The 15947-nt window shown below is 42.2% G+C and overlaps 1 protein-coding gene across 2 annotated transcripts; it reads right to left on the reverse strand.

Annotated features, from left to right (window-relative positions):
* Positions 1-669: 669 nt before the first annotated feature.
* Positions 670-12752, reverse strand: CTHRC1 (collagen triple helix repeat containing 1). Of its 2 annotated transcripts, none has more exons than XM_082601596.1 (4): positions 12425-12752; positions 6962-7183; positions 4803-5019; positions 670-1200 (listed from the first exon to the last, which is right to left on the reverse strand). In XM_082601596.1, exons 1-4 carry the CDS (start codon positions 12575-12577, stop codon positions 1058-1060), a joined length of 735 nt encoding a protein of 244 aa, XP_082457722.1. In that variant the 5' UTR covers positions 12578-12752; the 3' UTR covers positions 670-1057. The 2 variants fall into 2 exon arrangements, with proteins under 2 accessions (XP_082457722.1, XP_082457723.1); XM_082601597.1 differs by lacking the exon at positions 12425-12752 and adding an exon at positions 10693-11072.
* Between the last annotated feature and the right edge of the window lie 3195 nt (positions 12753-15947).

The following is a 15947-nucleotide window of genomic DNA, read 5'->3' on the forward strand; positions in this document are numbered from 1 at the left end:
CCTGCCCCAGAGCTGAAATCACCCATTTCTTCAAGGAGCCTTAATTCCTTTTAGTAGGAAATGGTATATAGAGATCACAATCCAGGTATTACTAGTTTGGTCTTTATTTCTAGGTCTTTTCAGTAAACAAAGCTAGGAGATTCTGTTGTTAATTGTTTTATAGCTTTATTTAAGATAAAGTAACTTATGAGTTCATAAGATACTTTATCCAAGTCAAGCCCAGGATTTACTTAACTTTATCAGTCTTACACCTGTACTTCCTTCATCATGAATTCTTTCTGATGACCTCAGCCAGAAGTGATAGGTCTTTCTTTGAATTATACCACCTCTTCAACAACTTCTGTCACAATCAACATATTAATCTTTGATTTGTTATTTTTGTGTGTATCTTAGTTTCCCTACTAAATGGTAAGCAATTTGAGACCAGAGTCCCCGTCTTTTTACTCTGTTAAATTAAGATAAAATTTCTAAAGTGCTAGTGTATTTCCTGACACATAAATATCCCTTTCTCTTTGAATCCCTCAAAATATGGAACAGGACTATACACGTACTAAATATAAAACATGACTGTTAGATGGATAAATACAAAATCAGGTTTATCCTCAACTTTCCAGATATAAAGTACCAGAAACCCTCATTTTAGTGGCAACTACGTTAAAGATATTAAGGTTGTTTGAAATAAGTTTTATTTCACAGCTATTAAACAATTCTGAACATTTACAACTTATACAAAGACTGGTAGCTTTTATATTTTAAGAAGTGCTACACTAAGAGAACAGGAAAGAAACGGAGACCACAATAACATTCCAAATTATAGGTTCAGGGAATGGATATATGAAGAAAGTATTTTCATCTTCTACAAAATCCCAAAACCAGTTTTGATGGAAGGAAAATGAATACTGGATCTAAATACAGTGTAAAATCACACTTTGGTCTGTAAACACATTTAATTTTGTTTTTTCATTCAGATGTACACATAAAAATTATATAAGGGGTCACTAAAATGAACCATTCAAAGGTATAATACAAGAGAGGTAGGGAACAAAAATGAAAGGATTTATTTTGGTAGCTCTTCAATAATGATACGAGACACTGAATTCCACCCTGTAGAGGCATCTCCTTTCGGGTAATCTGAGCAAGTTCCAACCCAGATAGCAATGTCCACTAGTCCAGCACCAATTCCTTCACAGAGTCCTTCCACTGCAAAACAAGGTGAGAATTACAAATCTCTATAGAACAAAGAGCAAAAACCTTTAGCTCAACTATATTACTTCAGCAACCTAGGTTAAATCTACTTAATGTACAGGGAATTAAAAATGCTAATACTTAATAAAGGTCTCATAAAGATAAGTTCTCTTTTTCTTAGCACATAAATATTTTTTAAAGATGTATACATATCCATTCTATGAAATAAGCTTCACAGGGAATTTTCTTAGAGGTTTTAATCATAAAGGGAGACTTTGTTTAGTTACAGAGATGACCTAAAACAAAAAAAGCAATTTATTCGACTAAACAAAGGAAGCCTACACTTTTAAAAGCCAAGACTTTGATGTGATATGTAAGTCTTTTTTAAAGAAAGCCCTTTCCAACACTTCCCTATATACACTTGATGGTATTCAACTAGAAAAAAAAGGACTTGTATAACATTAAAAGTAATTCTAGAGTAATCATTACATCAGTCCTTCAATCCAGAATTTCCTCACCATGAAAAAAAACAAAAAACTAAGTAAATCCTGTTTTTCCTCTGTGTTTTTATGCTTTATAAACACGTGCCTTTTCACAGGTCCTCTCGACTTTCACATACTAATATACATAAGCTGCATTCCTTCTTATCAAGGCTCTTCTCCAACATTAAAAAATATTCCCCCAGGGGCTTCCCTGGTGGTGCAGTGGTTGAGTCTGCCTGCCAATGCAGGGGACACGGGTTCGAGCCCTGGTCTGGGAGGATCCCACATGCCGCGGAGCAACTAGGCCCGTGAGCCACAACTACTGAGCCTGCGCTCCGGAACAACAGAGGCCGCGACAGTGAGAGGCCTGTGCATCGCGATGATGAGTGGCCCCTGCTCACCGCAACTAGAGAAAGCCCTCGCACAGAAACGAAGAGCCAACACAGCCAAAAATAAATATAAAAATAAATAAATAAAAAAATTTTAAAAAGACCTAAAGAAGAAATACATGGCTAATATCTTAAAAAAAAAAAAAATCCCCCCAGTGTTGATTTTAATAGGCAAAAGGTACAACCCCTTTGACGTCTGTGTCAGGGGGAAAAGGTTGGCAGATTGGTACGTTCTTTAAGAAAACAGGTTCTTACATATAAGTAGGGTAGGGGTGACAGCATGTGACTGGTTATTTTTCCTACCTGGTTAAGGTCAGTGCATTTGAACCGAGCCAGGGGTTGCAGGCCTAAAGCAATCTGCTTCCACCAGCTGTGACATCAGTGAATTGAAGGCAAGTCCCTCTGAATCCTGGGACCTGTGACTGGTTCAGGCCCCTTTCAAAGTTGGGAGAACTAAGCAGTGCGTGCCCACGAGCCCATTTAATCTAGAATTCTCAGTATCATGCCAGGTGAGAAAGCCTGGAAATCCTCATGTTCTCCCAAGGTCTTGACATCCACAGCCTAAAAATTTGTTCACTTCATCCCATAGGAGATCAGACAAGTTTGCGTTTGGTGTCAGCCTCACACGGGGAGAGTCAAGTGGTCACTTCGTGGTCTTTAACAAATGAAATAATGTTTTTTGAATGAATGAACATTTTCGCTGTGATAAGGTAGTATTATTAAACACCTAAACTATGTTGGATTAGGGGTTCTCAACCTGTTTTCCTCCTAGATCCAGATAAGAAGATGACATCCTAATGTATGTCAAACTCCCATGGACATATCCAAGGCTTAACGTCATCCTCTGATGTGCAAACTGTAAGTGCATCCCTTTCCTTTCCCTCAAGAAAGAGTATCAGTGTGCAAGGGAAAGTGAATTTATTATAGAGGTAACCTTTAACTCATCTTAAGAAAAAACTGTTATGAATAACAAATTACTTCTGACATTCTACCCAACTGATCACACCAAATAAGTTTCCACAACATGGTTGGGAAATGCTATGTTAAATAATTTACAAAGTATATGTATGTATAGGTCACAGTTCCTAGGCCTGAGAGCTTACATTATAGCAAGATATTAACACACACATTTATAGCAAGATATTAACACACATTTAAAGATACTACTATAGAAAGTAAGTTGCTTATATCAACTACTATTTAAACACATATCATTTCCTAGTCAAATTTTGTATTTTATATACCCAGATTTAAAAAATTTTAGTGACTGCTTCTCAGATGGAAAGCACCTCTTCCTTTACAGCACAGAACTTAGTGAAGAGGCTTTTTCATCTGATCAAACCTTCTCTTGGGAGACAAGAGAGCAGGGCTCTGGTTTCTGCTCTCCAGGACACTGAGTCTACTATTCAGCATAAGATACTTTATTTCCCTGGACCTCCTCCATGTGCAAAGAGAAGGGGTTAAAGTATCTTCTTTACGTCTTGAGGATATTGTGGGGATCTGAGGAAGAAAATGGAAGGGATGCCCTTGATTTCTTAGGGATAAATGTGCTCTATTAATTTGGGGGATCAGTATCTGACTTGGTCCCAAAGAATGCTGAAATATTTCTTCTGGTTAGCAGTGAGGGGATCTCTTCTCTTCCCTCTGACATTTTTAAGTACAAGATTTGTGAGAAATCCTTTCAAGAAATCAGGGAAATGAAGCTATTGCTATTGACACCTTGTGATTCTCTCGGCATGTGTTGTCATGGTGTGCCACACTCCCAGCTCCTGCCACACAGCAACTCAAGAAAGCAAAATAGCTGGCAGCCAAATACTCATAGTGGTGTGTCTGGGTGATGACATTAATAGGTAGTTTTTTCCCATTCTACTTTTGGTAGCTTCTAAACTCTTTCAATGAACCTTAAAATACAGCAAAACAAACCCCCAAAAACTCAACAAAAACAAAACAAAACAAAAAACCCAATAGTTTTGGGGTTTTTTGGCCACGCACAGCATGCGGGATCTTCCCTGACCAGGGATGGAACCCGTGCCCACTGCAGTGCGAGCGTACAGTTTTAACCACTGGACCACCAGGGAAGTCCAAGGTTTTTTTTTTTAACAGCTTAAGTGACCACTGGTTTAACTGAATGTCGTTTCTTTTATAGGAGGTAGAAGCCAACAGAGAATGCAGGAACAATATAGAAATGTTCTCTTTTACAAATGCAGCAGACTGTACCTACCTTTTTAAAGAACAAGGCAGAGAAATCAGCTTTCTTATCAATCTAAGCTAGTGGTTCTCAAGCTTGGCTGAACATTGAGATAACCAGGAGAGACTTTGGAAGTTCCATTGCCTGGGGTGCAACCAGACCCATTAAGTCAGCCTTCATGGAGGAGTGTTACCCAGGCACGGTGATTTTTTAAAGTTCCCCAGTTGAACACAAGGTATAGCTAAGGTTGAAAACCACTGCTCTACGGCATTATTGGCTATTTCGCCATTTCATCTAACTCAGTGATTTTCAACCTTGTGATCTTTTAAAAAATACAGCTGCTGGGGTCTTACCCCAAGATTCTGATTCAGTTGATCAGAGATGAGACCCAGGCATCCACATAGTTTTTAAAAGATCTATAAGAAATTCTGAAGTGCAACCAGGATTGAGAATTATGCACAGAAAGCTTGCTATGACCTACCATGATAGTGGACTCAAAACTAATCTTTGGTCTCTGAAGACCTGAGGCACATTCTGCAATGTCCCCATTCTACGTACCAGAAGAAGTGCGATGAATATTAATTGTCGAATTCAGTTCAGGGCTTCCTTGGTCCAAATAAATTATGGCTTCAATAGGAAGAGGTCCTGAACATTCAGCTCCATTGAACGTGAAATACCAACGCTGACAGCATGCGCTTCTGCATTTTAACCGAAGCGAGCCACTGAACAAAACCCTTAGGGCGCTGTTCGAACGCATCTTTGTGAATGTACACTCCTGTCACAAACACAGACATAGGGCTTAATTAGCATTTTCATTTTAACTAAAAAGATGCTTTCAAATTGTATTGTGCATTTTATTTAACGACCCTTTTGCCAAAACTGCATTTTAAAAGCTTAGCTTTTACAGAGGGAAAGCAGTTCTCTGCAAGATGGAAAAGAGACTCTGATATTAGAAACTCGAATTATGGCTTTCTTAGAATTATTCACTCCATTGAGGGTATCTTTCAGTTTTTACCAAAAACAGCCAGTCTTCAGTATTTTAGACCAAAACAGTCTATGTATTTACTTTTCTTTTTATTCCAAAATTATTTCCTATGTTCTGGATACTACAGATACAACAGTAAACAACACAGAATCCCTGCCCTCATGGAACTTACATTCTAGGCTAGCACTGCCCAAATATATCACTTTGACCTGTTTCTTTTTTTTTTTAATATTTATTTATTTATTTGACTGCGCTGGGTCTTAGTTGAGGCATGAGAGATCTTCATTGCCTTGTGCAGGATCTAGCTACCTGACCGGAGATCGAACCCAGACCCCCTGCATTAGCAGCACGGGGTCTTAACCACTGGACCACCAGGGAAGTCCCTGACCTGTTTCTTTTTAAGCAACAGAAAACAGCATCAGGAATAAAGCGTAGGTGGGGTTTTTAGTCTTTACCTATATGACACAATGATAAGACCCAGGTCTTTGCAAAATTTGTTTGTCTATTGGCTCATGGTCCTACTATCTTTTACCTGTAGAAGGCTCCCAAACTCATTCCGACCACTGCTAAAAGGAACTTGAAAACATATTGTATTAATAATCCAGAGTCCATAGGGTAAGTTTTTAGAGAGAACTCAGCCAGCAACTTTTGATGAACTATAAATAAGCAACCAGTCTATCAACGTCAGGTGTTTAAAGAAGTAAGCAACATTTTAACAAAATGCTTTCTAAGAAATCACATGTGAAAATATAACTGGTCACAGTCACCAAACTATGGAAGCTATATAGAAATTCTACCACACAGAGATCAAATCACGACAGTCTCAAACATTTTTATAGATAATAGAGCAGGCATTAAAGAGCTGAAAGAGGAGCAGGGATAATACACAGATTGCTACTTAGAACCTGAGAGTTTTATGAAAATAAAATCACTTCCATTTGCCTGGTGGTAGTAGTGGTTAATATCAAGGAATAATATATTGTGGATACAGAACCATGTACAGAGTTTGTCAACAAAAGAAGAAAGAGGCTTGAAATGGCACCAACTTCAACTCTGTGCCATCCCAGTGGACTTGCCAGTTACTTTGGAAGCAAACACTAATCAAAGTGACTGAGTCATTAATCCAAATGCATTGCCAGACAGGCTGTTTTGAGTAATTTTTCTCCCTAAACATCACAGAATAATTTTAAATGGTCATTGTAGTGTATCTCTGGTCCATTGTACTTCTCTTAAGCTTAGCAATTTTAAGCTGGGCCTGCTACCCAGAATAAGGACTAATACCAATGGAATCCCCCCCCTAGATAATTCCAATCATGTGTTAATTTCTTGGATATTTCTTTCCACCTTTATATCTGGAGCCACAGCAGAATTTCTTAGACTAATTTAAAATCACTTTAGGACAAGATTGGAAAGTTGCTTACTGTCCAACACAGACGCCTATGCTCTCCCTTTTTGTTTCCATTAAAAAAAAAAAAAAAGAGTAAGTTATTTTAAGTATTGTTAGGGCTAAAATAATACGGTGATATATTTATCTCAGAAATAGCTTTATAAAATTAATTCTGAAATGTTATCAATGTTTTCCTAATTCTAAGTTAGAAGTCACACGGTACCCATTCCTTAATATTTTTTGTCTTTTAGTAAAAATAAAATAAAAGCACACTTAAAATTACCACTCAACTATGAAAACCTTTAAGTTTTACTTCAACTTTAAAATAATTCAGACTTTACTTACCGCAATTTTTCCAAGGTCTATGCCATAATTCAGTGAACTCCATGAACACTGCTTATAGTTAGGCGTCCAGGACTCCTCAAAGACTTCCCTCAGGCATTCCCCCTTTTCTCCTTTGAATCCATCTCGACCTGGGATCCCAGGGGTGCCAGGGATGCCATTGGCCCCAGGGCTCCCATCTCGCCCAGGCACCCCCGTGGGCCCTTGTAAGCACATGCCATTATACTGCATCAGAAAAAAGAAAGGGGGAAAAACTCCCTTCACTTAAGATTCAAAGACTCAGTCTGATCAGAACTGCATTTATTTTGAGGCCTTGGAGTCAAGAATCCCTTCATACCACTTGCCCATGTTCCAGATGAGTTTTTATATATAAAGAACCGATTTTTAAAGTTATTTCTAAAATATTGGGATTTCTTTCCTATTCTTTTTTTTTTGTGCAGACTTTACACACACACACAAAGAAGAGAAAATGTTTTCATTTGCCTGCTTTTTTCTACTGCTCATTAAAAGCATACATAATTTTTTAAATGGCTGTATTCTAAGGTAGACATAATTTGATATACTGCTCTTTTCTTCTAACCCTACATATTGTAAAGAGACTTGGATTTCAGAATTATACTTTTACAATTTTATGCAAACATTGCACTATTTTGGGATCGTTATTTCTATTTTTTCTATCGTTAACATTATTGTAATGAAAACCTTTATCCACATAGCTTTTTTCTTCTTTTCAATTATTTCCGTAAGATAAATTCTCAGAGATATAATTATAAAATAAAATCTTAACTCAATAGTTATCTTACACTGGCAATATCTCTAAGTTGGATAAGCACACCTGCTTCTCCTCCCTATTTTCATGTGGAGGAAGTGCTGGAACACTTCTGGCCTCCAACCCCACTCAGCCCTCCCCATCAAGAAGGAATAAATAATCTCATTGCAAGTGACCATTAGTCTTTAATAGGGTGGCAGTAATCTAACAAACTCTTAAGTGCTAGGATTATCTGTTTTCCTTGGGGGGTGGTGTAGTAGTATCACATAGAAGTTGAGTGATAGATTCTAGAGTCATATACTTTGGATTTTAATCCTGGCTCCACCACTTATTAGCTACGTGAGATAGAGCAAGTTATTCAACATTTCAATGCCTGTTTCCTTAACTGAAATATGGGGAAAATAATAAAGATTCTTACCTTGTAGGAGATTTAAGTGAGATAATACATAAAATGTACTAGAGCAGTACCTGGCACATAGTATAGTCAGCCATGATTATTCTTATTATTTCCTCAAGACCATGTGAGATAGTGGCCCAGGGCAAGTGTATCCACTCCCTTGAGTGGACTAGGACTGGGGAAGAGAGCATTAGCAAACCTGCTGGCTAACACACATAGCCATAAGCCACACCCAGCAATATAGTTGCATCGGTGATAAAGCTGGATCTCCATCTGCCTAATTCTCGTGCCTATCCCTGAATTGGTCCATTATTAGACCCTTCAAACCGCACACCCAATTCATTTAAATTTTTACTTTAACAATCCCTATTTGTATAAATGATCTAATATTATCATTCTCTATAAATATACTGTCCAGTGAGAACCAAAAAAATCAAGATTCCTTATATATTAAAATAACTTCAAAGCTTTTTTTTTTTTTTTTTTTTTTTTTTGCTATACGCGGGCCTCTCACTGTTGTGGCCCCTCCCGTTGCAGAGCACAGGCTCCGTATGCGCAGGCTCAGCGGCCATGGCTCACGGGCCCAGCCGCTCCGCGGCATGTGGGATCTTCCCAGACCGGGGCACGAACCCGTGTCCCCTGCATCGGCAGGCGGACTCTCAACCACTGCGCCACCAGGGAAGCCCAAAGCTTTTTTTTTTTTTAACATCTTTATTGGAGTATAATTGCTTTACAATGGTGTGTTAGTTTCTGCTGTATAACAAAGTGAATCAGGGCTTCCCTGGTGGCGCAGTGGTTGAGAGTCTGCCTGCCGATGCAGGGGACACGGGTTCGTGCCCCGATCTGGGAGGATTCCACATGCCGCGGAGCGGCTGGGCCCGTGAACCATGGCCGCTGAGCCTGTGCGTCCGGAGCCTGTGCTACCGCAAAAAAAAAAAAAAAAAAAAAAAAAGTGAATCAGCTATATGTATACATATATCCCCATATACCCTCGCTCTTGCATCGCCCTCCCACCCTCCCTATCCCACCCCTCTAGGTGGTCACAAAGCACAGAGCTGATCTCCCTATGCTATTCAGCTGCTTCTACTAGCTATCTATTTTACATGTGGTAGTGTATATATGTCAATGCCACTCTCTCACTTCGTCCCAGCTTACCCTTCCCCCTCCCCATGTCCTCAAGTCCATTCTCTACGTCTGCGTCTTTATTCCTGTCCTGCCCCTCGGTTCTTCAGAACCTTTTTTTTTTTTAGATTCCATATATATGTGTTAGCATACGGTATTTGTTTTTCTCTTTCTGACTTACTTCACTCTGTATGACAGACTCTAGGTCCAACCACATCATTACAAATAACTCAATTTCATTTCTTTTTATGGCTGAGTAATATTCCATTGTATATATGTGCCACATCTTCTTTATCCATTCATCTGTCGATGGACACTTAGGTTGCTTCCATGTCCTGGCTATTGTAAATAGAGCTGCAATGAACATTTTGGTACATGACCCTTTTTGAATTATGGTTTTCTCAGGGTATATCCCCTTTGAATTATGGTTTTCTCAGGGTATATGCTCAGTAGTGGGATTGTTGGGTCGTATGGTAGCTCTATTTTTAGTTTTTTAAGGAACCTCCGTACTGTTCTCCATAGTGGCTCTATCAGTTTACATTCCCACCAACAGTGCAAGAGGGTTCCCTTTTCTCCACACCCTCTCCAGCATTTATTGTTTCTAGATTTTTTGATGATGACCATTCTGACCGGTGTGAGGTGATACCTCATTGTAATTTTGATTTGCATTTCTCTAACAAAGCTTATTTTTTAATTTCACCATCTAGGATCGGATATGGTCATATTATTAAATTCAGTAATGACACCACCTAGGGAAGATCCTTTTGTATCTAATGTTTGCCAATCAATCTTCTCACATCAGCAATTTGATCTTTATTTTGCTAAATGATTTATGACTTTGACCAGTGCCATTTTCCTGACTTTAAGAAAAAAAAAAAAAGACACTTCTATTTATTTGCTGCCAGAGAAATAATAAGAAACATATGTAACAAAATTGCAAAAGTACTCAAAAACATGTTAAATTATAAAACATTCTAGTTGGCTTTATTTTATACTTAATTTTGATTTTGGTAGATATACTTTAATTTTATTGAGATTTAAATTTAAATTTAGTAGATATTCTTTAATTTTCATTTAGTAGATAGGTTACTTTCACTAGCAGATATATGCAATGTTTACACATAGATTTCAAGAGAGAAGGGAGAAACAATAAAACTTCTGGTATTCTTTGATTTTTTTTCACTGTTATTCCCCTCAGAGCAAAGTTTTATTTTTCTATAGATGAGCAGTTCTTAACGGGGACAATTTTGTCCCCCAGAGGATACCTGGCAATGTCTGGGGACATTTTTGGTTGTCACAGCTTGGGAGGGAGAGATTGCTAATTGCACCTAGTGGGTAGATGGCAGGGATGCTGCTAAGCATGCTAGATGTACCGCACAGTCCCCGCAACAAAGAATCATCTAGCCCCAAAAGTCAATTGTGCCATGGTTGAGAATTTTTATTCACCTTTTTATCTAAAAACTGCATTTCAGAGACCACAAAATTTTACTGAATTCGGTTCCACAGGTATTACATCTGCCTTCTTTCACTTCTTTCATTAACCCAGCACATGATTAGTATCAGGTAGGGGTTCCATAAATGTCTGGGGAAGGAACCCCTGTTTCTTTCACTGGCCACCAGGGGGCAGAGCTTGTTGCACGCTTGAAAGGAAGGCTTTGAAAGATCCTGTACAAAGAAGCTGCTTTATAGAATCTGTTGAAACCTTAATGACTGTGTGGATTCTTTTCCCCCAGCAAAACCAAATCCAATTACAGGATGCACCTGAGCCAGGCTGCACAATAAAGTTTTCCAAGTCGGGCTAGAGTTGTGGGAAACCGCAGGTACTGTAAATCATTGGAGGGAAAGAAAAAAAGTTGCTAGCTTTATAGGGAAAGGGGGTATTTTATGTATCATAACGACAGATTCATAAAATGCAGACTGCACATGAACCACATTCATTTGGTACAGTTTTAAACAACTTAGGCACTAAAAATAGAACTGTAGCCCTGAACACACAGTCTGCTTTGTGGAGCAAAATTACATAGCACCACACCAAAAAGTGCAGTGTGGAACGGCAGGAATTTTTTTTACAGAGCTTTTGAATCTGGCATAGAACTAGCTGCCAGGGAGCTTGGCTAATTAGCTCAGTTTACAATGGCAGCTTAACAAATTCGAAACCGTTTTTTATCAAAAAAATGCCCCCTCTTATGTCCTGCAATGCCTGTAACCCATATTTGTCTGCTTAAAGACTGAAGTTTATTATATGCCAAGGAATATGGTGGTTTTGAAAGGATCACTCTTGCTCCAGGGTAGAGAACCTCTCTGCCCTTCACTGGGTTTGTTGACTTTTAGAAGAAAAGAGCTTTAAGTAAACAGACCTTCCCATAGATTACCCCTTCGGAAAGCACTTGGGCTATTTATTTGCTCTGCTGGTAACTGTCTTCTCCCCTTAGTTTGGCTGTGATGCTCCTACCTGGAGGTCACAGGCTGAAGACCCAGGGTGTCTGGAAGGGCTGCCCATCTGTCTCAACAGAACAGTGAAATGGGTCCTTGGAGGGTTAGTGCTGGGCCCCTTCATTTCCCCTTCTGATCGTAAACCCTCTGAACAATTCCTGGCCCAGCTGTGGTCGTCCCACAAAGTAAACTGAAGCCCATACTCCCTAGGAAGATAACCCAACATGACTCACTGTCATCAAGTTACAAAGAGTTAGTTGGACGGATGTTGGGTGAGGATTGTTATTCTCTCCCGCTGGCAGACGTAGCCACCAGCCCCAACAAAGGACACGTTGCAAGTCCCTGGCCCAGGCCCACCCAGGATATCAGTTAGTCCAGGGTGTCCCAGGCAGCTCCCTGGCCCACGTTCTAACCTACCCAAGCTCCCCATTCTACTCTCATTGTAGCCCTAACCCTCTCCATCCCTGGGGGGGTGGGGGTCGGGAATCGATGGGGGCTCAGAGGTCAGAAATTATTGGGCGACTCCCTGTACTGTGGGGCGTCCCACACGACCCGCGGCGCATCTCTGGTTCACGATGGCCCTCTCATATCGGTCTCCCTCGCCAGTTCCAGGACTCCACTACCCGCAAAGCCCAGGTCCTTCCTTCCCCGGAGACTCAGACAAAGCGGGGCCCCCAGGCGCACGCTAGACATACACCCCCTCCCCCGTCCCCGCTCGGAGCTCTGTCCCCTCCACCGGACTCACCAGGTCCACCACCTCCCTCTGCCGGAGCAGAGCCTTTTGCTTCCCCTTGGGGGTCTCGGAGGCGCTCGACGGCGCCCGCAGCTGCAGCAGCAGGAGCAGCAGGAGGCCGAGGAGCCGCTGCGGGGAGGCGGTGGCGGGGCCCTGGAGGCGCATGGCGCGCGGCGGCCCCGGGACGCGCGGAGCAGGCGACTAGGAGGAGAAGTAGGAGGCGACGACCCGGGAGCCGGGACGTGATCCCAGTCCGGCCCCGCCGCGCTCCGAGGCCGGCTGCATCAATGCGCCTTTCAGCCGCGCGCTTCCCTCCCTCCCCCCGGACACAGGAGTTTCCCTCCCGTCATAGGTCGGAGCCCTCAACCCGAGCCCGACGCGGGGCGGGCCGACAGCCGGGCCCGCCCCCTCCTGCGGCCGCTCTGCCCGCGCGGACCCTCGGGGGCTGTGCAGGCCGCTGGGATCAGAACCCTGCAAAGGCGGGGGAGGGAATTGGTGTTGGGAGGGGTGGTGCGGGTGCGGATGCGGGTGGCCGTGTTTAGTGAATCACAGGTGGAGGCTTCGAGAACCGAGTGGAGACGGCACCGTTGAAATGAGCATTGAAGAGGCCCGTGCCTTCACCTGGGTCCAGGAACACCTGGGTCAAACCCTGGCACCGTGGGCGAGCTCTTTTGAGAGATGACGTTTTGGGGAGGCGTAGGAAGGGCGGGGAAGGAGTCATAGATAGCATCAGGTTCTCCCAGGGGCCCATGACCCACATAATTAAGAACCCCTGCTTCACAGAGTGCTAACACAAAGCTCCAGGAACCACATAGTCTTTAACCCATACTCTCTGTCCTCTTGGCAGTACTGTGGAAGTTGATACCTCCTCTGCTTGCCCCATTTACAGACGGGGAAACGGAGGCTCGGGAGGTTAGGCAACATTCAGTGGTAGAAGTCCACTTTTGAGCAGTCACTCTTGACCTCTGATTGATAATTAGCTTTTTCTAACCCCCTCTGTCCTCCTTTGTCCATTCTGGAAGAAAGCATCCTCAGAGACCCAGGCCACCCACCAGCTAGGGTCAGGCTAGAGCAGGAGCTCTTTATACACCACTAGCTGGAGTCAGGCAGGACAGGAGTCTTGCCACACCACAACCTCTTGGCAACCACAGAGGTTGCCAACAGAATGGCGATGATGCTGAGGTCAAATTCAGCACAGCAGGGTTCACTTTACAGACCCAGCCAGGTTCTGGGAAGTTATGGTGGGCCCAACAGATGGATATGAAAAAGAAGGAACAGTCTGGCAGGGGAGCAGTTCAGGGCAGTTCTAGGAGTGTTCACTCCTGGGCCAGTGCCTAAATTCAGGTAAATTCCATTCCTGTTTGTCAGAAGAAACAAACATCCAAATGGGTTCTACAGCCAGGACTGGCTGCATAATATGTGGAGCCCAGTGCACATAAAAATTCAGGGTCCTTTGTTAAAAAATTATTAAGAATTTCAAGACAGTGTTAACAGAACCAAGCATGGGACCCGTCTTAGTGCAGCCACACGGGCTGCTCACCCATGAAACCGGCCCTGTGTAAAGCTGGACAGGGTCCCAGCTGATGCCCTTCTGTAGCCAAACCAGTCTACAGGCTGGAGAGGAGAAGAGGGCGCCACCAGCGTCTGTCTTCTATCCACAATTCTTGCTGCTGTGACTGCTGCCAATACTACCACCCAGTGACTTCAGATGGTCCCTTTCTGTGTGAATTTGGGGTCGAGATTAGCAATTAGCGATCCTGTGTTAACATCCATGCATTTTAATCTACACCTCCACAGTTACTTAAATTACACTGTAAGATAAGTAAACGAGATATTGTTATCTATATTTCAAAGATAATATATAATAATGTATAAGTGTTTTACAGCATACAGAGGGCTTTCATATACCCTCTCAGATCCTAAAATTATCATAAAAGTACTCCCACTCTGGGTCTGATTAACTTCGCTCTCTCTATGCTTACTTCTGTACGTCTGTGGGTTTGCAAAGTCATTTTTCCTACTACCTCTGGAATTTGTTTTCTTGGTTTAAAACTTAGACCCATTCTACCATTACAGATTTTTAGTTTACATTGGGGATTATGGATTAAAGTCCTAGGTGCTATTTCCAGAGTGATCTTTCCTGAAGATTTCCAAATGTTCTACATATTTTCTGTTCAAATATTTAACTTTTTTTCCTATCGAACTTTTTTTTTTTTTTTTTGCGGTACGTGGGCCTCTCACTGCCGTGGCCCCTCCCATTGCAGAGCACAGGCTCCGGACGCGCAGGCCCAGCAGCCATAGCTCACGGGACCAGCCGCTCCGCGGCATGTGGGATTTTCCCGAACCGGGGCATGAACACGTGTCCCCTGCATCGGCGGCGGACGCTCAACCACTACGCCACCAGTGAAGCCCGAACTATTTTTTTTAATTAAAAAATTTTTTTTAACTTTTTTGGTTGCCTCGCGTGGCATGCAGGATCTTGGTTCCTCAACTGGGGATCGAGCCTGTGCCCCCTGCAGTGGAAACACAGAGTCTTAACCACTGGACCACCAGGGAAGTCCCACTAGTGAGCTATTAATGCATTTCTTATGTCATAAAAACGCCTTTTTTTAATAGATTTTTTTTCATACAGTTAGTAACTTATTTTTCAATTTTATTTTTGGCTGCATTGGGTTTTTGTTGCTGCATGTGGGCTTTCTCTAGTTGTGGCGAGCGGGGGCTACTCTTTGTTGCGGTGTGTGGGCTTCTCATTGTGGTGGCTTCTCTTGTTTCAAAGCACGGGCTTTAGGCGCGCGGGCTTCAGTAGTTGTGGCTCGCGGGCTCTAGAGTGCAGGCTAAGTAGCTGTGGCACACGGGCTTAGTTGCTCCCTGGCATGTGGGGTCTTCCTGGACCAGGGCTGGAACCCATATCCCCTGCATTGGCAGGCGGATTCTTAATCACTGTGCCACCAGGGAAGTCCCATAAAAACTCCTTCAAGAATGACATATTTTAAATATTTAATTTTCCCATTTAGATACATAATATAGCTCCCCATTTATCCAAATCCTATTTTATGCATAGGTAAAATTTTTCCTTATATAGGTCTTATATATTCTTTATCATGGCTACTATGTATTTTCCTGGTGTCGCAAATGGAATCTACACCTCCCCACTGATTGTATTATTGTTATATTATCGTGTAACAAATTGCCACAATCTTAGTGACTTAACACAAATTTATTACCTCCCAGTTTTGTGAGTCATGAGTCCAGCACAGGTTAGGGTCATACAAAGCTGAAGTCAAGGTGTCAGCCAGGTGAGTCCTCATCTGGAAGCCTGACTGGGAAAAGATGTGCGTCCAAGCTTCCTTAGGTTGTTGGCAGAATTCATTTCCCTGTGGTTGTAGGACTGAGGCCCCTGTTTCCTTGCTGTCTGTTATCTGGGGACCATTCTCAGCTACTAGTGGCCACTGTCAGGTCTATGCCATATAGCCCCCTTCCATAGATCCTCTGCCACACTTTGAATCTCTGTCTTCAGGAAGGGTCCAGTTCCTTT

The sequence above is a fragment of the Mesoplodon mirus genome (assembly GCF_964341445.2).
Source record: "Mesoplodon mirus genome assembly, chromosome: 16".
Lineage (NCBI taxonomy): Eukaryota > Metazoa > Chordata > Mammalia > Artiodactyla > Ziphiidae > Mesoplodon > Mesoplodon mirus.